General features: G+C 43.0%; 1 protein-coding gene across 2 annotated transcripts; it reads right to left on the bottom strand.

Moving 5' to 3' along the window:
- Positions 1–246: 246 nt before the first annotated feature.
- si:dkey-262k9.2 (uncharacterized) lies at positions 247–19,278 on the bottom strand. 2 transcript variants are annotated; one of them, XM_014201479.2, is made up of 8 exons: positions 19,046–19,278; positions 9,988–10,048; positions 7,209–7,250; positions 6,910–6,942; positions 6,134–6,229; positions 5,773–5,841; positions 5,383–5,425; positions 247–3,672 (listed from the first exon to the last, which is right to left on the bottom strand). In XM_014201479.2, exons 2-8 carry the CDS (start codon positions 10,037–10,039, stop codon positions 3,627–3,629), a joined length of 381 nt encoding a protein of 126 aa, XP_014056954.1. In that variant the 5' UTR covers positions 10,040–10,048; positions 19,046–19,278; the 3' UTR covers positions 247–3,626. The 2 variants fall into 2 exon arrangements, with proteins under 2 accessions (XP_014056954.1, XP_014056955.1); XM_014201480.2 differs by lacking the exon at positions 19,046–19,278 and adding an exon at positions 15,689–15,911.
- Positions 19,279–21,936: the final 2,658 nt, after the last annotated feature.

Genomic DNA, 21,936 nt, shown 5'->3' with positions numbered 1-21,936 from the left:
TGTTTCTATGAAAACGTTTAAAATCATTACCTCAGTAACGGCCGAGCCTCATACAATAAACCTCATGAATAAAATGGCCCTGAAAAACATTCCACTATCTGTTAATCTTCAAAATACCCCTAAAGTTATCAGGATGTAAAAATAAAACCTGTTCACTTCCCTTTCCTGTATTGTATAACTCACAAAGAAAACAGATGGTTAGTAGTTCCAGCATGTTCTTTACTCAGAAAACAGACTGACAAAATGTTTTAGTAGAAAGTTATTTTAAGCTTCTTAGTGGCTTTTCATTGTACAATTTACAATTTAAATGAGCAAAACTCTGGATTATGCCACATAGTGTACCAGCTCTGTGTCCATATGGCATATTGTGAAGCATTCACGCCGAGACAAAGCATAGCAGAACACATTTAATGTAAAAATAGTCATAACCCATGATATAGAAGAGCCATATACAGAACATGAGTAATGCTAGTCCAAATTGAATGATTGGAGAATGTGTGGGCTGTGGAAACCTACAGGACAAGTAGAACAGCAAGATTACACTTTTAGTGCAGGTCTCGTTATTCTAAAACACACTCAGATTCATAGACATAGGAATGGATGAGATATAGAGTATTGTAGAAACACTTTGCTACTGTACGTTAACAGTTAATGATCCTGAGCAAACAGAATGTACAGGGTTTATCACCATTGATTGAGTACTGATGAAGACGTGTGCTTAACTAAAAGACAAAATTATCATTTGAATATTGAGTTTACAATAGGACATTTCATAACAATATAATAATACACCAAGCTACTTGTCAAAAAAAATAAATTGGAAGACATTTGCATAATGTATTGCTGTGCAGAGGACCCATCATCCCTGAAATGCATCAAGCTCCTCAAACAAAATCTGCTGGTTGATACATTTTCCTATTTTCATCAAAAGACAGAATGCACAACCGTTTTTTTTGGAGGGGGGGTGGTGTAAGGACTTTTGTATAATAAGTTAAGGCTCTTGGAGAGCCATGTCTGACGGTGTCAGGGATTGGCTGAAATCGGTAATGCTTTCTCTTGACAAAAAAATAAAGATTAGATGAAAAATGGGCCTAGAGAAACTTTTGCACAGCTGAAAAAGCCCATGGAGCTCATTTGAAAATACAATATGTTTTCCAATATTTGAACATTTCATACCCTTTTCAACGTAAGGCCTGGAAGAAATAAATGAAGGACAATCAGTTTTGATGCATTCACAATAACAACGCTTTGTGGCTTTGAAGGAGCATAATTCCATGGAGATGTGCGAGTGTAGCTGAATGTACAGAGCATTACACAGGTCAAACCAATTATTTTAGGATTTTTGCACTTTGTTTGGTTCATGGCTTATTCAACATGCTTTCTTGAACGGTTTTTAGATGTACTTTGTATCGTGAACAAGAAAAACTGTTCTATGCAAACCTCATCTTATAGTGAGACTAGTCGCGGACTCGTAACCACATCTGCTTTGTAGGTGAAGGGTATTTCTCATGGTATTTATGAGTATGGAAAAAGGCTTTCTTGAATGTGACTGTGGTCAGTAAACAAAGGGTAAGTGAAAGTTGTTTTGTTCTTTTAAATGTATGGCAAATTATTCTCCTTTTGAAATGCTGTCAGAGCTAGACTACATCTAAGAAAGGCTTACGGGGCTAGTTGTGATGCTTCAATCAAACCCCACATACACAATCTCCCCAAACGCAAACACCTGCAGAGTGCAGACACACACATACCACACCGTGTGCATTTAAAATCTGTTTCTCACTATTAGTAGCACCAGCTACTAATTGAATTTTATCAACTTAAACAGATTGGGACAATTCTGATTGAGTGAACCAGATAACACAAAATGTGATGGAGGCGCTAATAACACACAGGTGTTTCTGTACAGCCTGGAGCCAAGCCAAGCCCATCCCCAGCTGATGACATCACAGCGGTAAGGTTGAGTGGAGAAAGACAGTGCGCACGCTGTTTTGACAGACCCAGTGATTTCAACACTACTTGATCTTGGGTGTAATTCACTCACACTCACAACAACCCTTGTTCCCTCATGATAACGCAACAAATGAATAGCCCTGTCATGCCGAAGCACAACATGTCCAACTCCCCCTCTCCTCTGACCCCTGCCAAAAAAACATCCTTTCTCTGTAATGCAGAGTAAGAAATAAGCCAGCCAGCACCTCGGCCCTAAAGCTTTTGTTCACCGGGCACGATTGATTTCCATTTAAATGAAACTAGAGCCAGGGAGCGATGGTGGAGCGGCCCTATACTCAGTATGAATGAAACATGGGCATCGTGGGTATTTCCCCACTCACCCCCCACCCTACCTACCCCCACACTTTATTTTATCCTCTCGATTTCTCTCCCCCATACCCCCGTCCCAGCACTATAAACCATTAAAATCAGACTTTCCTCAGCCATCCGAGAGCGATTTACAATCGGTGATGTGGTTGACGTTTTGAACAAAAGCATTTCAAAAAGAAAAAGAGAATGGGAGGGGGGGGTTGAAAAGAAAACATCATTCACTATGGTTGATTAATTCTCCACCTCAAGTGAATGTTCAAACAGACCTGACTGGCTTTTTCCACCCATTTCTTTTCCTTTTTTCCCCTCAGAGGTTGAGAAGATGGGAGAACAAGCTTTATCATTGAACTGTATTGGCTGTTATCACTAATAGGCCAAGGACAGGATATGTCACAGAGTTGAATGGGGAAATTTAACGAGGACTGAGTTGGTTTAGGGTGGTTTAAACTTGCTTTTCTCATGCAAAAAAGCCTGTTCTGAATGCACCAAATCAACTCAGAATACAGTTTAGTTTAGCGACGGAGCGGAGAAACCTGTCGGGAACAATTGCAAATGACTTTTAGCAATACTTGTTTTTCTTGTAAAATATGCCATTGGACAAAAGGAGTTTGTCACATTTGGTCACATTCACTGGCTTCAGGGTTTCTCAATAGAATCCAATGACAAAACTTTGGTTCCAAATGTTGCTATGTGTCCCAAGCTTAAAGGGATAATCCGTAGTTGAAACAATAAAGCGTTCTCTCCCTATTTTGGTAAAGAACTGAGGGATGGGGCTGGAGAAATGTAACCATTCTCAAACTCATAGGCTATGAGCTATGGATGCAAGGACTGACCATCCTTGATATCAAAATTATAGTTTTAACCATGTTTTGAGGCTATATAGCATTTGTTTAAACATACTTTGTTTGTAAACTTTGGAGTAAAACAAGCTTATGTTTTGGGTTCTGATGGGGCATGACAGTTGAACTAAGCTGAGGCATATATAGTATTCAAGAATCAATGAGTACATCCAGAAATGGATGTAGCAACTGCAGAATGCCCCTTTAAATATACACACATACTTTGGGATATGTGGCACAGAAACGAACAAGAGACCAAATATAGGAAACTAAGTTACACTGGCTTTGGAGGGGGCCCATGACACAGTAACAGATGGTCCCAGAGAGGAGAGCAGTAGGGAATGGTTCAGTAAGAGCAGGCTGGGGTGGAAAGTGTTCCCTTCCTGAGTCAATGGGCAGTGTGTTGTAGAGCTCAGTTCATTGGTCCTCCCCTGCAGGCGTCCAATGGGACTGGAGCTCATCCTGTGGTTAGACCGTTCCTTTCATTCCCTGTTCTGCAGGCACTGAGTAGATCCTAAAGAAAGGAGAGAAGAGAAGAGTGAGAGGGGAAAATGAATTATACCAATCCAAAAAACTGGTGGAACTTTACACATCTGAAATATTATTCATTCACTACTATAAAATATTAAAAACATACGATAGTGATATTTATTTCCTTGTTAAGAGTTTATGGGGGATATATCAATTTAGAAACATTGGATGTCCTTGGGAAATGTACAGACTACAGCATATAAACATTACACGTTTTGGAGAATTGGGGATTACAATTTTTGAGATCCTTCCCATAAGACAGCCTGTTCACATTCGCACATGGAAAGCAGGTAGCTACAATCCTTGTTTGTCGGAATCCAGGAAATGCATGTTGGTTTATAGCGCGCTGCAGGAGTTTGGCATGCTACATGGCAACTGCATTACCTCCACACATCCCCTCCCCAGGTGGGACTTATGGCCCTGGCAAGTCTCCCTGTTGATCCAACAAGCCGAGGGTTGTTGTGTGAATAAGCCTCTTTTCAGCACACCTATCACTCAACACACAACACAGCCAGAGCTAACTGCAGCCCTAGGAGCCAAGCGTTAATCCTGCAGAGGAATTTAACCCCTTTTTCTTTCTAAGCCTGCATCATCATTTCTATAGTGCCGAGGTGGCTACGTGCTAGGTAAACTCTCTAACCTCTATCGTTGGCTAGGTCACGTAGCAGCTAGCATGGAACAAAGGAAACTGATTACTCTGCAGAACGCCAGCCCACAGCACAGTTACACAAACCCAAAGACAGACCCAGAGAAATAAATAAAAAAAGAGAAAGAGACAGGTAGAGCCCTCAGTTAACCCCCCCACCCCCCCTCCTCCCTCAGGGGCCCCAGGAGAATGACTAACTGACTATCTCTCACTGTCTGTTCAACTGGTTCAGGCTGTTCTCTGTGCTCTGATTGTTGTTGTCAGATAATGTCATCATACCATAGAGACAGAGCTGGGATTTACTGCTCACTGTGCAATGTGCTTCATACTCTAGATTTCTATGGACATGTTATTCCTGCTCTGGGCTCTGGGAGCAGGCTGGGTCTTGCCCTGTAGGGGTCATGAAGGGCCGACCGTTCTCTCTGGGTTATTGTTAACAGTTGACAGGGTGGGGTGAGGTAGAGCAGTGGAGTGGGCTGGATGGTTTCAGGCTGTGCAGGTAATTGCAGCACAAGTCCAGACGGGCTCGACGGCTCAGCGGCTGGGTGGATCTGCTCCTCCTGATTGAGTTTCGCAACCTCAGCAAGAGTTTGTCTGGTTTTACATGACGCTGGCATGATGCCGTAGTGGAGCGTGTTGCCAAGCCAGCGGTGTGGTGGATGGACTGACTGTTACTCACTCGACTGGTTCTGTCGCTTCCTTCCAGGCGGGCAGGCAGGTAGCGGGAGACTAAGTGGAACATCTCTCTGAGAGACACTGATTTCTATTATCTCAAGGCCTGTTCCTCTTAGGGAAAGTAAACACTCCGAGAGGAATAACATGAAGAGACAAGGCAGAGTGACTTACAGTTCAACGTGTTTTAAAAACTCTAATTGAACTCAATTTCCCATGGATCCCCCATGGACAAAAATTGCAGCCCTGATGGTTTTATCAGGAAGATGGTGTCAATGGAGGAATTAGGGGTACTAGGTTACACTGAGACAAAATATGCACAACATATTGTAAGACTTTCAGTCAAACAGATTGAATGGAGAAGTGTGGCCTTACCCTTGTGGTCGGTTGTGCATGCGGCGCCGGACCAGCACTACGGCTGAAACCAAACAGAAAAGGGAAAAGGTCACCATTTCCTCCTTGCCGCTGGAGAATAGTTCACATTTGCTTAAGTATTAGAGCTTACATGACACCCTGGAAGTGGAGTAAATCATGTCAAGTACCTGACTCAAGGGCCTAACAGCCGTAGGCCTGCGAACTCACTGACTTCAACAAACCACTTTTCTAAAGGTTGCTACATCTGGTCCCTGATCAAACCATCAGTAATAATGTGCCAGATACAGGCCCTGTAATGTGTTGTGAGGTGTGAAAAGAGGTCTGCCAGTCACATAGCATGTATATCTGGTCTGATATTTTCTCAGTCTTATCTTGACTTTTAATCCTTACCTACTATCACTGCGATTGACAGTGCCACCACACTCACGGCTACGATGATGACAATGGTAGTAAATCCATCTGAGAGCAGATAACACACGACAAAAGGAGTTGATGGTTGCAACACAGTGGGATGAAATTAACATAGAAACTTAATTAACACCATTATTTTAGCATGACATGGCTAATGTTCATACAAACCAAGAAGTATGAATTTGCTAAAATATTTACTTATAAATGGATTTATAACACATTGAAATTACAGTTCATCAAGTAAGAAGGTACCTATGGGCCTACTGACATGCAGAAATAAGGTTACTTAAATTCTACATACTGTAAAAGTAGAACAAGTTGTAGACAAAGTTTTTCCTACCTTCCGCTACTTTTTCTCCTGTTGCCTTGTTTGTGTCCACAATATCATTAGTTTCAGGTTCGATAAACACGTAATTGTTCCTGAGATTTGGGATCACTGAAACAGGCAAGAACACACCTAATTATTCTCCGACCTCCATTTCCATTCAGAAGGATATCACCAGTACAGACACATACAAACAAACAACATTCATCTGCTCACTGACTTCATGGACTAATTCTATCCCTGTCTGATCAACGTGGCAGAGGAGGAACAGAACTGGCAGATTTAACAGATCATCATTCTGACTGGATCGATTTCACTCCCAGCCAATCATTAAGCATTCAACATTCACTCCCGGATTCTGATGAGGGGGAGGAAGAAGGGCTTCGGCAGTGCAGCTCCTCTCCTGGCCTGGCTGAGAGAAGGTGTTTCTCCAGAAGATGTGGCCTGCCTGCCTGTGGGGCAGCCCTCCCTGTACTAAATAGCTCTGTAATTATATCAAAGCAACATCATGGGGAAGATGAAGAGTGACAGCAAGCGACGCCGAGAGAAAATGAGAATGCCAATGTGGATTAGTGCCCTGACCGGGGGGGGGATCTCTACGTGTCTGTCTAGTCTAACTTCTGCTTGATGGATACACAGGGGGGGTTCTCCCCACAGATAATTGATTCCATTCTGGGGGTAATGATGAGGGGAACGGTGGTGTAACAGAGGTGTGACCTCTCTTACTCTGCTGACTGAGCTGCTTGCCCATCACATTTCTAACAGGGGGCGAGTTAAAGGGTTAAACTCACCGTTTAGCGTGAATAGATCTTCATCGTCTCCATCTGTGGGACATTCAGAACAGAGGAAGAGGGGAAAGCCCAGTCAGCATCAATATAAAGTAGCTTGTATTACATTTAAAGATTAGCAGTAGTTATATTGCTGTGCTTCATTTGAGGGTTCACTCATGGAACATTATTGGATCATCACGGTACTCCTAAACATAATCATCACTTTTGTAACATTTAAAAAAATGTTTTCATATACTCCTGATTTCATGCTACTTGTGATTTTGTCCCCTTTGGTTTCCAGATGAAGATGTATTCCATACCTGCTGCGTCTGCTGATCCTTCACTCTCCTCCTCTGAGGAAGCTGTATGGGAATAGAGATGGGGAGGATGGGACCAGATTAACTCACAGCAGCTTCTTACTGTACATCACTAAGGTTATTCGTTACATCTCTGCACTATACTGGAGCAGAGCTACTCTCCTATGAACTACTGCTGTGGGATATACAGAATGATTGAGCTGCCATCCATTCAATGGTATACTCACTCATGAACTCTATACTTCTGTGGCTAGGGCATTTAGCTCATGGAAAATGTAGCCATCTTATTACCAGTTTCAGAGTTTTGTGGGAATAACTAACTATACCTTTAGATAGGTAGTAAAACACTACGGTAGCATACACAGGCTCATATCTTCTTTATGTTGAACTGTGGTTTATATAATGTGTATGTATTCTTTCCTCAAAATATACTTTAATTTTTTTATTTCACCTTTATTTAACCAGGTAGGCTAGTTGAGAACAAGTTCTCATTTACAACTGTGACCTGACCAAGATAAAGTAAGGCAGTGCGACACAAACAACAACACAGAGTTACATATGGAGTAAACAAGCGTACAGTGAATAACACAATAGAAAAAAAGAAAGTCTATATACAGTGTGCGCAAATGGCGTGAGGAGGTAAGGCAATAAATAGGCCATAGTAGCGAAGTAATACAATTTAGCACATTAACACTGGAGTGATAGATGTGCAGATGATGATGTGCAAGTAGAAATACTGGTGTGAAAAAGAGCAGAAAAAGTAAATAAAAACAATATTGGGATGAGGTAGGTAGATTGGATGGGCTATTTACAGATGGGCTATGTACAGCTGCAGCAATCGGTTAGCTGCTCAGATAGCTGATGTTTAAAGTTAGTGAGGAAAATATAAGTCTCCAGCTTCAGTGATTTTTGCAATTCGTTCCAGTCATTTGCAGCAGCGAACTGGAAGGAAAGGCGGCCAAAGAGGTGTTGGCTTTGGGGTTGACCAGTGAGATATACCTGCTGGAGCGCGTGCTACGGGTGGGTGTTGTTATCGTGACCAGTGAGCTGAGATAAGGCCGAGATTTACCAAGCATAGACTTATAGATGACCTGGAGCCAGTGGGGTCTGGCGACGAATATGTAGCGAGGGCAAGCCGACTAGAGCATACAGGTCGCAGTGGTGGGTGGTATATGGGGCTTTGGTGACAAACTGTGATAGACCGCATCCAGTTTGCTGAGTAGAGTGTTGGAGGCTATTTTGTAAATGACATCGCCGAAGTCGAGGATCTGTAGGATAGTCAGTTTTACGAGGGTATGTTTGGCTGCCTCGCCTGGTTCACCAACTACTTCTCAGACAGAGTTCAGTGTGTCCAATCGGACGGCCTGTTGTCTGGACCTCTGGCAGTCTCTATGGGGGTACGACAGGGTTAAATTCTTGGGCCGACTCTTTTCTCTGTATACATCAACGATGTCGCTCTTGCTGCGGGTGATTCCCTGATCCACCTCTAAGCAGACGACACCATTCTGTAGACATCTGGCCCTTCTTTAGACACTGTGTTAACAAACTTCCAAGCGAGCTTCAATGGGCAAGTAGCTGCGGGGGGTGCGAAGCTGTTGGCCGGGGTTGGGGTAGTCAGGAGGAAAGCATGGCCAGCCGTAGAGAAATGCTTCTTGAAATTCTCGATTATCATGGATTTATCGGTGGTGACAGTATTACCTAGCCTCAGTGCAGTGGGCAGCTGGGAGGAGGTGCTCTTATTCTCCATGGACTTTACAGTGTCCCAAAACCTTTTGGAGTTAGAGCTACAGGATGCAAATTTCTGTTTGAAAAAGCTAGCGTGTTTTGATTCCTGACTCCCCTGAAAAGTTGCATATCGCAGGGACTATTCGATGCTAGTGCAGTCCGCCACAGGATGTTTTGGTGCTGGTTAAGGGCAGTCAGGTCTGGAGTGAACCTAGGGCTATATCTGTTCTTAGTTCTACATTCTTTGAAAGGGGCATGCTTATTTAAGATGGTGAGGAAATTACTTTTAAAGAACGACCAGGCATCCTCAACTGACGGGATGAGGTCAATATCCTTCCAGGATACCCGGGCCAGGTCGATTAGAAAGGCCTGCTCGCAGAAGTGTTTTAGGGAGCATTTGACAGTGAAGAGGGGTGGTTGTTTGACCGTGGGCAATGAGGCAGTGATGGCTGAGATCCTGATTGAAAACAGCAGAGGTGTATTTGGAGGGCAAGTTGGTCAGGATAATATCTATGAGGGTGCCCATGTTTACGGATTTAGGGTTGTACCTGGTGGGTTCCTCGAACATTTGTGTGAGATTGAGGGCATCTAGCTTAGATTGTAGTACTGCCGGGGTGTTAAGCATATCACAGTTTACGTCACCTAACAGAACGAACTCTGAGGATAGATGGGGGGCAATCAATTGACATATGGAGTCCAGAGCACAGCTGGGAGCTGAGGGGGGTCTATAACAGGTGGCAACTGTGAGCGACTTATTTCTGGAGAGACTAATTTTAAAATTAGAAGCTCGAACTGTTTGGGCATAGACCTGGAAAGTATGACAGAACTTTGCAGGCTATCTTAAGTATCAGCCTAGGTTCATCTAAGAAGTTTTCCACTTAATATTCTGCTATCTCTGGAAGCTATAGGACTCAGAGAGAGACGGTGTATATTTCTCATGTTTAACACATACAGGCATAAAAACAATAAAAAGGTGATCTGTGTGATTAGATCTTTATCAGTGTCTCAGTGTCTGCTGCAAGAGCATTGTGGGAAGGTGAGAACATGCGATACGTACCAGCAGCTCCTCGCAGAGTCACAATCAAACACAGAAACAGCAATCGCAACATCTTCCAATGCTGGAGGGGAGAGAAGAGAAGAAACCAAGTTATAAATACCGGTCATTAATATTCTGCTATTGATGTGTGTGAAAAATGAAAATCTTCCCGTTTGAAAAAGCGAAAGTGAGATGGCGTGAAAGAGTCAACTATAGTCTGTTGTTGAGGCTGTCTGTTGTTTACTCAAACATTTAGGTTTACCTCAGAACCACAGGTAGTCAATGGAAAATTACAGGTATCGGGAACACTATCTTCTGCAATAACGACACTGACTACCATGATGACACAACTCCATACAGGTGGCACAAGCACTGCCCTGATGTTAAAGGACGATGTATATCTTGTCTCAGGGGTAGGGGTGGATGTAAACTGTGTTTCCCAGTGCTCAGCAGAAAGTAACCCTGTCCCACTCAGTCACAGCCAGCTGGCATGAATTGCCTTTTCAACACTTTCCCCTCCCATCTGGGTAACGGTGTGGGACTGTGTATGACTCGGTGTACTTTTACATTTTGTATTGTGTGATTGTGTGTACTGTGTGTGTAAGGGTTTGAATGGTGCGTAAGGCCACAGTGCTTTGTTCTAACCAGCCATTAGGATTTACATCGTGTTAGCCATTAAACTCTGTCACCCTCTGTTTAGACACTAAAAAGTTATTTGTAACTAAACAAATATTTAAGTTTCTGTCAGCTCCAGTTTGGAAGATGGCCCAACAGTCACATTCGTTTCGTCTGGCTGCGAGTGGGAGATTTTTTCCTGCCGCCTTCTTGAGAAACCTCACACTACTTCCTGGTGGCAGCGGGCCCAGAACAGAGTCTCTTCTCTTGCTCTATTCGCTCATCTCCCCAACACACAGATGTGGAACACAGCTGTTCCTAGCTAAACAAAGCCTCGACAACCAGCTGGCCAGCCGCAGTACAATTGGCTGTATTTTTAAAACGGGCCCAGGCTTGGGAATGACCTCTTCCCTAGTCGATGTCCGACTGGGCGGATGACGCCTCGGTGGTCAAATATAACACGGCTCCCTGGCATGGGCCCAGAAGCCTTTGCTCTACCAGGGAACCAGGGTTAGAGTGGTGGGAGAATTCCCCCTTAGAGAACTGGAGCAAATACTGCTGCTACTGCCCTCCCTCTCATTGTCAGCGATGCCCATTGTGTACAGGGACCCTACTTCCTTTAGCTAATGACTACACTACTATGTGAGGGCTCTGGGAAGTGAATGGAGGTGAACTGCATTGTTGGGACATTGGACAGGCTGTACACCAGGAGTTTCCACCAACCTCCTACCCCCTATCCTCACTGCCCTCTACACCATTAATATGTTACTGAAGTCCAGTTGAACTTCCAGTTGGGACAGTGTTGCCGTACATTTGTTTACCATGGCAGTGTGAAGACATCAAGAGTCAAGGCAACAGGTATAAATGAGATTATGGCCCATAGACTCCCGAACCATAATGGTGAGGGGAAGTCAGTAAAAAGAAAGAGGGAGAGGTGGACTGTAGTGGTGGCGGGGGAGGGAGTGGAGAGTAACGGAGTCTCCTCCATCTCAGTTCACTAGTCCAGCAGGGGATTTGATGCTTGAGAAAGACCTGAGGATCGGGAGTCTATGGGCTATAATCTCATTTGTATGTGTTGCCTTGGCTTCAGATGTCTTCACACTGCCATGGTAAATAAATCACCATCCTGGAGGGCCGCAGAGGGAGAGTTACGTGGACTGGGCTTCTAAATTACCAGGCTTGAATAAGCGGGTCATGGAGGGAGACATATGTTAGTTTAAGGTGTTAATCAGATGACAGGAGAGAGACTGATTTCAGTGGGAGACCAGTGTGCTGCAGTGTACTGCGTTCTGCTCAGGCCTCACAGAGAGCTGCAGTGAATCTCGCGACAACCAAAGCAGCATCAGTCTCAAATAAAATCCCCTCTGTATCCAATTTAGTTTAGTCAGAGATGCTTGGGTGAAATAATAAGCTGATCCAATTTGGAAACATTTATCAACACAGTCCATTGCCTCAGAATCAAAACGCCTCCTGTGAGATGGTTTTATTTCTCTAAATTGGGTAATATATTCTTGTATATTTGAATGGTGATTGAATTTGTGTTGGTATCCATGCAGGATTTTACTAGGCCCCAATTTGCACCCTATCATAAGCAGTGGCCTCCCAATGAAGGAGAGAGAAGAGGCCTGCCCAGAAGTCACAGCTCTACAACGATCATACACTATCATAAATCTATGCATCCTAAATCAAGAGTGCAGCACTAAGCGGAAGCTTCTTCTGCAACCTACACTTAGTGTACAGAACATTAGGAACACCTTCCTGATATTGACTTGCCCTCAGAACAGTCTCAATTCGTCAGGGCATGGATTCTAAAAGGAGTCGAAAGCATTCCACAGGGATGCTGGCCCATGTTTACTCCAATGCTTCCCTTTGGGTGGTAGACCCTTCTTGATACACACAGGAAACTGTTGAGCATGAAAAACCCAGCAACACTGCAGTTCTTGACACACAAACCGGTGCGCCTGGCACCTACTACCATACCCGTTCAAAAGCACTTCAATCTTTTGTCTTGCCCATTCACCCTATGAATGGCACACATACACAATCCATGTTTCAATTGTCTCAAAGCTTAAAAATCCTTATGTAACCTGTCTCCTCCCCTTCATTTATACTGATTGATGTCGATTTAACAAGGTACATCAATAAGGGATCATAGCTTTCACCTGGATTAATATGGTCAGTCTGTCATGGAAAGGTGTTTTGTAAACTGGCCTTGTTTTTCTGCCATTTGTTTCCCTTATGTTTTTTCCCCAGCACACACGCACGTTGAGCAGAGCAGCATACCTCACTGGCTAAGCCCGTCCCAGAGAACATCTTGATCTTGTTTACAGGTTTTAATTCTGAATGATAACACTCCCCACCCCACCAACATCACTACCACATAATCCAACAAACACACAAATAAAAAGAATGCACACAGACATATACATACATTATTCCCATACAGGCAGCTAGATGAATAAATGCCACTATCTCTGTCTCTCACGAACACACACTGCTGTCATGACTGACGTGGGTGAAAAAAAAACACTGATGTGGCAAGATAGCTAAGAAATTAGGGGGAGAGAGAGAGAGAGAGACAGAAAGAGAGAGAGAAGCTAGATTAAACTTTTATCATACAGCACAGTAAGAACAAACAGACATAAATATAAAAAGAGAGCAAAAGAATAACAGACAGAACGAACCAAGTGAGCAAGAGAGGGGGAAAGGGAGAGGAAGAGAAAGACTGAATGCTACCTGATGATTTGTTATTCAATGCCATTCAATTGCAAAATGTGGTAGCTCTGCTTTCTATTGTTCAGCGAAGGGAGAAAATATTCACATGAAATGTTTACTCAACTGTCCCCTCCACAGAAAACGTTTATCTAGGTGAGTTGAATGCAAATAGATTATTTCTAGAACCCATAAACAACAAATGTCCCTTACACTATGGCAACAGGCCACAAATAGCAATTATGGAGCAGGTAAATACGCACATTAACACAAACAGTACAGTCAGAGCACATTACCTGCTATTGAGAGCATGCACACAGGTTGCCATGAAGCAATTCAGCATCAGGCAACATAAGAATGTGGCATTGGGCTGGCTGCGTGTGTGAACCAAATTAAGAAATGAAACCCACAGTAGCAAAGTACACAGAGAGGATGTGACCATCCTTTTGCAGACATGCTATCATCATCATCATAGAACCAAATGGAACATTTTTAAGAAGCTCAAGATTCTGCTGTCTGTCTGCCTGAGTCTCTGTCTGAGCATCTGTCTGACCAACAAAAGGAACTACAGACAACAGAGACCGTCACAAGACTAAGGAAGTGATTCTGACATGATGATGACCACTGTGCCGACTGCCACCATTACTGAAGTACAGCACAATGTACATGTGATGCGGTTGGCCTATGGCACGCTGACTGGCGTAGCAGTGTTATACAGGATTATACTGTCTCTTTCGGGGAAACTTTAGTGCTATTCAATTAGACAAAACATCTTCAACAGCCATCTGATGGAGAGATGCTGCTGCTGTTCTTTGTTTTGTTAATGCAACAGCAGACCAGTGTTTTCCCTACACCTGTAAAGCTGTGGCGGGCTCCTCAGCCTAGCTCTGCTCCCTAAGAGAAGAAGTCTTCAAGTGATTTCAATTGAAACTATTAGAAGAGTTGTATATTGATTTATGGGCCTTTGCATCCTGCCTGGAAAATGATCTAGTATAAACACTGACCAAGACAGTGAGCTTGAAATCAGATTTCAGTATTCCATCCGAGCCTCTCCATAATCTAGACCTTCACAGCTGGGTCTCATATGCCTCTCAGAAATACACTTGATTAAAACAAATGTTCAAAATCCTCTGCCTTGGCTGCTATGTGTACAGACTTCTCCCACCAAGATTAAACCATTTGATGTCAATGTGGGCTTCCACCACTCTTTGGGGGGAAACTTGAGTTAGTATAGTAGAACTAAAGGTCTCTAAAAACAGAATTGTTTGATCTGAGAAAAAATTAGGTCAGGCATACGTGTGTATGAGACAGGAAGTGAGAAAATGACTGCCTTGTCTGTGTTTCATGCTAAGTCATAAAGCCTGACTGTGTGATCGCTCCTTATCTGTTTGATGCAACAGCCCTTATCAACACAACTGGTTAAAGTCAAAAGTTCAGACCATAAACCTGCTTCCTTATGGGACTAGTCTTTACATTTGAATTGCAAATGTAGCTTACTGTAACTATTTGGAGTGCATCATATAAAGGGCAGTGAGGTAGGTAGCAGCCTATAGGTCCAATGTTAATGACTGCTAATAAACAAACCTCACAAAACACTAGTATCACCTCAACTATGTGGTTGAGAATAAATATGCAAAAATGTAATAACTGCTTCAGAGTTTCAATCCAGACAGTTTTTGAATGAGAACATTTCTGTGATTCATTATCATTACACAGTTAGGACAGCTTACAAACAACGGTTAGGTTCAGTAGTCTGCCTGGTGGTTGGAAAAAATATTCCCAATCTTAGTCATTAGTTGGCTGATAAGATAGTTAAAAAGGCAAACTCGTTCTGCTTGGCAGCTGTGCAGAAGAAAAGACAGTACACTGCAGTGCACATGCAGGGTGAATGGTTTCTGTTCCAACTGAGAGCAATATTGCCAAGACAACAAAACACATATCAACAAGCCTATTTAGCCTAGGTAGAAATCCATAATACCCTTTCCTCCAACCTTCGCCAATGTTTTTGATCTCATATGAAAATGATCATAAAAGATGCAAAAAGATGTTCACCTTGTTCAGGTAGCCAACACATTACAGAATCTGTGCAAAGGTTTCCTGGTCGCCTATGTAGGCAAGACTGAGGCTACTGTAGACTAATTGATCATGTTTGTATTAATATATCAGCCCCAGACAACCAACAGAACATGAGCTGACATATACTCAACTTGTGTCGAGGCATTGCAAGACCATTTAAACTAAATATTCCAATAACACCAAAATATTTTAAATAAAGCATTTTCATGTAGTCTCATAGTCCCATACTCTCTTCTATAATGTCATAGTCTATAAATTATAGGGTTGTCTTAAAATGATACATTTGGGTCTGTCTGCCGCCCACTCAAAAGGTACTCACCTACACTGACTTTCTGCACCGTGCGGCGGGCTGTGTTTCACAATAGGCTATTATGAGACTAAAATGAACCTGCAAGATGTTCACGCGCCGGTGGCAGGATACACTGTGATGCTGCAAGGGCCAAGTTCAGAGAAACTTGTTCGAAACAAAAAGGGAATTCACTAGCGATTTGTCACATCGCTTAGTAGAAAGAAATGCCCCAAATACGTCATTGACATGTTTGCGCAGTTGTTTTACAGGGAAGATATGAAAAAATCCCTTGTGTTACAGTACGCCTAGCCCTATACAATACACAGACACATATGCGGACGCGGCAGTTGTCTGAAAGTTGGAATTTTCCTTTGCAATGTTCTGAATTGAAAGCGCTATCATTTGGTTGTAACATTTAAGTCAATTTGACAGCCCTTCTTCGACAGAGAGAGGTATTACAGTGTGACATGTGGTCATGTTGTTCCCTCCATGAGCTCACACTCATCTGTCAATCTGAGCTAATTTAGGGCCAGCTGTCAACACTTTACCGATGTTCGAGAGCGTCAAATCCGTGATACATTGTGGGCAAAGTGTCACTGTCTGACTGATCTATAAATAATAATGAATAGTTATTTATAACGCAATGTTATTTGTAGATCAGTTACCAACTGCAATTCAGTCCAATTCAGTCCAATTCAGACAGGCAGATTTTTTTTCTTCTCACTAATTGTTATTTTGAAAGTGAAAAGATCTAATGTGATTGGTCAAAATACCAATTAGTGAAAGAACTATCAGAATTGGGCTACCTGTGCAAATGCTTCAATTAAATATCATTAATGATGCTCATGTGTGTGAATTTGGGGTTAGCAGCGTATTTCTTCAGCAAATACGACCATTTAAATACAGTTGTTTTTCAGTTAATTTGATCCAACTAAACAACTGTTTTTGTTCAGAACAATTACGTTTATGTTGCTGTTCCAGGTGTAAGTACTGCATCTCTCTTATGGTTTAGCAAGCCTTGGCCTGTTGTATATTTCCATACAATGTGTATGTGACTTCTGTGTGCAAAGTCATTGGAAAACTCTTGAAATAATAGATTGATGGAGCCCTTCAGGCTATTTCTGTGTTCCCTCGTGGGCTGGCCCTGGACATGTGATAATGGAATTTATATGTTCAAGGTAATGACTAAAGGATTCCACCCTGAAACGTATAACTGTGTAAAGAATTTGAATTATAAGACTGTAATTCTCTAATGTGTGTGCATAGGACAAGTTAAGACTTTACTATTTAGCAATGTAAGTGAGACATCCAAGGAAAAGAGGAACTGTCGACAGACAACTTGTGACAAGACAGCTTATGACAACTGTGAAACTGATGACAGAAAGGTCTCCCCACCCAGGGAGGGGAGAAACCATTAGGCTTGCAGTAGATTATGAAACATGTGGCAAAATATGATAAGCAATGTATGTGTTGGAAAATTATTGTAAATAGCATTGACAGTGTTAGAGAAGAGGAGGGGCTTTTATAAGGGGTATGGTATGACCAAATGTGAGGTATAAAAGGCTATGTGCATTGTATGATTTTTAGAGCTCTCTGAATAAAGAACTAACCTTTTGCAGAATTCTGGGACTTTGTCAAATTCTTCTATTAACCAGGGCCTTACAACCTCTGGGGAATTGGTCAAAGCTATAGTGATTGTATTATCATTGGGATTGACAATTCTCGTGACAATATGTGACACAGGCGGTCGCCTAGGGCCCCGGCTGAGTTGTGTTTTTTAATTTTTTTTAAGAACTCAGTCGGGGTCTCAACTTACTGTTGAGCGTTAGAGTAGTAGACTACACAAGGTGCAATTTCGAAACTTGGTTGGGCATCAGTAGTTTCCTATTATTTTATGAGTCAATGAATTAGCCCATGTCAGGTATAATTGTTTTATATATATAAATTGGTAAATTTGTTTACCCAGCTTTCTAAACTTGTAATAATAATGGCTGAATTACTGACTGGGCACGTCAAGAGGGCATGAGGTGTGGCCCCCCAAAAGGCTACGCCTGGTTCCCTCATGCTGCCTTTACCTGTTAGGTGTGCCATCCCATGTCATTCCCATCATTATGACTTAAGTGAAATATCACTCTGTTTGTTTGATCATGCAAGACGAAAGTCGCAGGTCTTGGCCCCAAGCCTTGGATTGACATGCGGGCCAATTACTGTATGCCAATACTGAGTTGTAAACCTTCTCTTAATAAGTTATACCATAGCTACTTGAGATGTTTTTGTTAGATGGGGCCCCTATGCTACAAGACTAACAATCAATTGACTATTTAATAAAACACATTTTTTTTACTTTTTTAAAATTTAACTAGGCAAGTCAGTTAAGAACAAATTCCTATATATACCTTATTTAAAAGGTATCACTTGAATGGACTTAAAATGGGACTGCACTGAATCGGATAAGGGCAGGTATGTGTTGTGTGAATCATCACTCAGGGTAAACTAACATGAAATACCTTGTGAACTATCTCATGTAATTCACACATGCAACATACTGTTATGTTACCTCTCCCTTAAACCACTCAAGACTCAACAGTTGAGTAACTATTTGTATAGTTTCGTGTTGTTAGTGGGGTGGGGCTACCTGCGTCTCAGTTCTTGAGATAATGAAGACATTGACCTCCCTGGATATTATGCCAGCCTCCCCTGGTTAGTGGATATTCTATCCCTTAGCATGGTGCCATTTAATGTCATGGTAGTGCTGGGGCCACCTTAGTAGACTCCAAATTAGGCCCTTATCTCCCATTTGTTAGTCAGGTGGTCATGGGTCCTCCAATGGAAGCTTACGACCATCTGACAAGCAATGCTAGATTAGTGCATTGTCTGGCAGCTTATAATGGCTTTTGACATGCAGAATAGAATTTGTTGAAGCTACAGTTAAAACAGTCACCTCTCTTCCCTCTCTGTCTTATTCACATTTGAGTTGATTAAAACGAATCTATTTAGGATTGTTGGCAGAGCAGTAACTGAGGTTTGGGTTTAAATTGAACATACTTGTTAACAGAGCACCTTTGTCTGTAAGCTATGCTTTAGGGAATGTCCATATTAAAACAAAGCTTTTCTGTAGTTGTTATCCCTCTTTAAGCATTATAACCCCCTTGTTAACTGTCAATCATTAACTAGTCTTGCTCCGGACCTGTGTTCTTACAAAAAAAGTATTGCAGAGTTTTATTTAATTGCTCATGCAAAAAATACTAAAGCGGTTTCTTCACAGCCCCACCTCCTAAATTTCAGACAGTGCTGAAAGAGGATCGTTTTAATGTACTTAGCTTTACAACTGACATCTTATCAAGGCTCTTGCTATATTCTAAGTTTATACTGGAAAGCATCACTCACCTCAAGTCGTGTTGACACTTCTAGCTGTGCTGAGTTGATTCTACACCACTGCTATGTTTTGTTCCACTGCTGTTGTGATCCCTGGCAACATGGGAGCTTCCTGAGAATGTGCACACAGGTGCACATCAGACAGAGGTCAGGAACTAAGAACTGTGCTCTGAATTCCCTCATTGGCTGCTGAGCCAGGTGCAATCTGACACCTGCCCTGATAGTGTTATCTGTTTTCAAGTACTTGCACACTGCTCAGTGCTCTTAGCTTGGCGTGAAACATATACAGTAGGTTTTACTTACAGGTGATCAGTGTGAGCTGTGACAGTAATACTTTTTCTGCAAATGCAATGTTCCAACAGTTTCATACATTTTTTATTTGCTCTCCTCGACTAGTGTTTGTACAATTTATAGCTTTTTCAGATTGAAGAAATCTCATTAGCCCCATTTTAGTTTTAACATGGGAATGTCCTATAGCCGGATCCTCCACATAGGCGCTGGAGAGTGTTCAGCTCCAAATCCCTGTTAGGGATTTGCTCTCGGAAGTCTGTTGGTGTCGCAACAGGTTACACATGCTCTAAACAGGACATTGACAACTTCACTTACGACCTTGCTGACCTGAAGCCAGTTTCTAACTTGGAGTTGTTTTCCCTCCCCTGACTAACGTTAACATGTGTGAAAAACAAGGTGTGTACTCCAACTAGAGACGAGCTCATGGATCCATAGGTCATTTTACTTTTCAACCTTTTTAAGAAAATACAATAAAAAATGCGGTTTCTTCAGGCAACATAAACACTGACTACTTTGCGTCTCCTCTCCCTGTGAGGAGATGCACTGTCGACCTAACAGGCTGTGTGTAAAGAAGGACGGAAAGCCTGTCTTCTCTTCAGAGTCTAACATTTACTCTGCATAGGGGGATTCTTACTACCGCACCCTCGTCAGTACAAACACTTTGCCGTGATTGTGGCTAGTACGTGTCCATACTGTCTTGTTGCTTTTGCAGATCAATAGTCAGAGGAACCTGCCCCTAGCCCTGGCCGCCGGCTCTCTGCCTTTATACCCTAGCAGCTCTAGCGTTGTCTTGGAAACAGACTTTGGCCTGATGCTGCGGTATGACTGGCATCACAACCTTGAATTGGAAGTGGCATCGGAGCTGTCTGGTTCACTGTGTATTATCTGTGGAAACTACAACCACAATGCAACTAATGACTTTGCCACCCCTGATGGAATTGTGGCGACTGTGGACTTTGCGCTTCACTGGAAAGTGGACTGCGGCGCCTCATGTCCTGTGTGCAGTACAGGCCAAGTGAACTCTAAACCTGCATTGGGTTCGGTTTCAGGCTGCTGCAGAGCCACGGCCATGTTGATCCTGACCTGGACGTCTGCAGCTGCAAGGCTGACCAATGTGCTGCTGATGGAGCTCCTTCTGCTGTCTGTAGGTTGATGCAGGCCTACTCTGACATATGTCAGAGGCTGGGGCTCAGTCTTTCAAGGCCGGCTACCTCTCAGTGAAAGGCCGGCTATCTACTCAGTGGCAGCCATTGTGTCCCAGACAGCAGGTGTGGCTGCAGCCATCAAGGTCTCTACTACCTCCCCAAGGAGATGGTCTGGATGTACCGCCAGTGTCGGAAGCAGTGCACCTGCCAGCCTTCCTCCAAGAACATCACCTATGTCCAGGCCCAGTGTCAGGAGGACAAGGTGTGCAAGATTCTGGCTGGGCTACCATAAGGAAGGGCTTAGGGTGTGCACAGCTCAAGGGGATCAGCATTACACCATTTTTGACGGGAACAGGTATGACTTCCAAAGCACCTGTGCGTACCAGCTGGTGAGGCACTTCCCTAGACATTTACATTTTAGTCATTTAGCAGGCGCTCTTATCCAGAGCAACTTACAGTAGTGAATGCATACATTTAATTTCATACATTTTTTTTTTCTTTTCGTACTGGCCCCCCGTGGGAATCAAACCCACAACCCTGGCGTTGCAAACACCATGCGTTGCAAACACCATTCACTACCAACTGAGCTACAGGGAAGCCTAGCTCGGGAGACCTGCCTGGTTTCAGTGTGGCAACGCAGAACGAGAGGAGGACGACACCAACACTTCTTATTCCAGAAGGGTCAATATTTTGGTCCATGGTTACTCTATTGAGATCTCTCATTACTGGGATGTAGTTGTGGTAAGTTGGCCTGATTTGGATACATATTGAATAGAGTTCCCTGTCTGCACTATTGTCTAAACTATCAATGTCAGAAGATTTGTAATACCACCACGTCTTGGACATGCCCTTTTGACTACTTCTCAATCTTGTTTCAGGTGAATGGGACTATTTTGAGCCTTCCCTCAGTGTTGAGCCAAGGTAAAGTGAAGAGCTACATGACTGGGCTCTGGTCCCGGTTGTCACATACAAACGGGACCTCCTGACTGTCCAAGTGCCCAGGGTCTTCTCTGGCTCACTCTGTGGCATGTGTGGGAACGACGGGGACATCTATGGCTGTGAGGCGCTGGAAAACTAGTAGCGTTGTTGAATGTGACGACTGTGAACAAACCCCAGTGCCCCATCAGGAGCAGGCTCTCTATTTAGGCAGGGACTACTGAGGGAGCGTTCCAGAACTGACACGGAATGGTCAACCCAAACGCTGTCTTTGACAACTGTCTACGACCTCTGCTATAACAATGACAAGCAGACTGCCCTGTGTCAGATTCTCTCAACTTACACCGCTGCTTGCCAGGAGGAAGGGGCAAACATAGATGAATGGAGGGCTTCATATTTTTGTGGTAAGTAGTTTGAGTTGATAAATCCTTTTGCTCTGTATTGATGACTATTTCAACTAAGTCTGTCATCAGTTGATGTGAAACTCTGCATGATCTATAAATGGACATGTTTTGCTAAATTTCCCTTCCT

This window comes from Salmo salar, chromosome ssa05, assembly GCF_905237065.1.
Source record: "Salmo salar chromosome ssa05, Ssal_v3.1, whole genome shotgun sequence".
In the NCBI taxonomy this organism is placed as follows: Eukaryota; Metazoa; Chordata; class Actinopteri; order Salmoniformes; family Salmonidae; genus Salmo; species Salmo salar.
Note: the sequence above shows the minus strand (reverse complement) of the source record. Positions and strands in the feature narration are given on the sequence as shown.

Bases quoted from the DNA above. Each gene is read 5' to 3' on its own strand.
- si:dkey-262k9.2 (XM_014201479.2), bottom strand. From the start codon at position 10,039: ATGTTGCGATTGCTGTTTCTGTGTTTGATTGTGACTCTGCGAGGAGCT. The intron at 6,230-6,909 runs GTGAGTTTAACC...TGCCTGTTTCAG, and splicing joins AGATCTATTCACGCTAAACG to TGATCCCAAATCTCAGGAAC. The intron at 3,673-5,382 runs GTAAGGCCACAC...TCCTTTCTTTAG, and splicing joins ATGCACAACCGACCACAAGG to GATCTACTCAGTGCCTGCAG.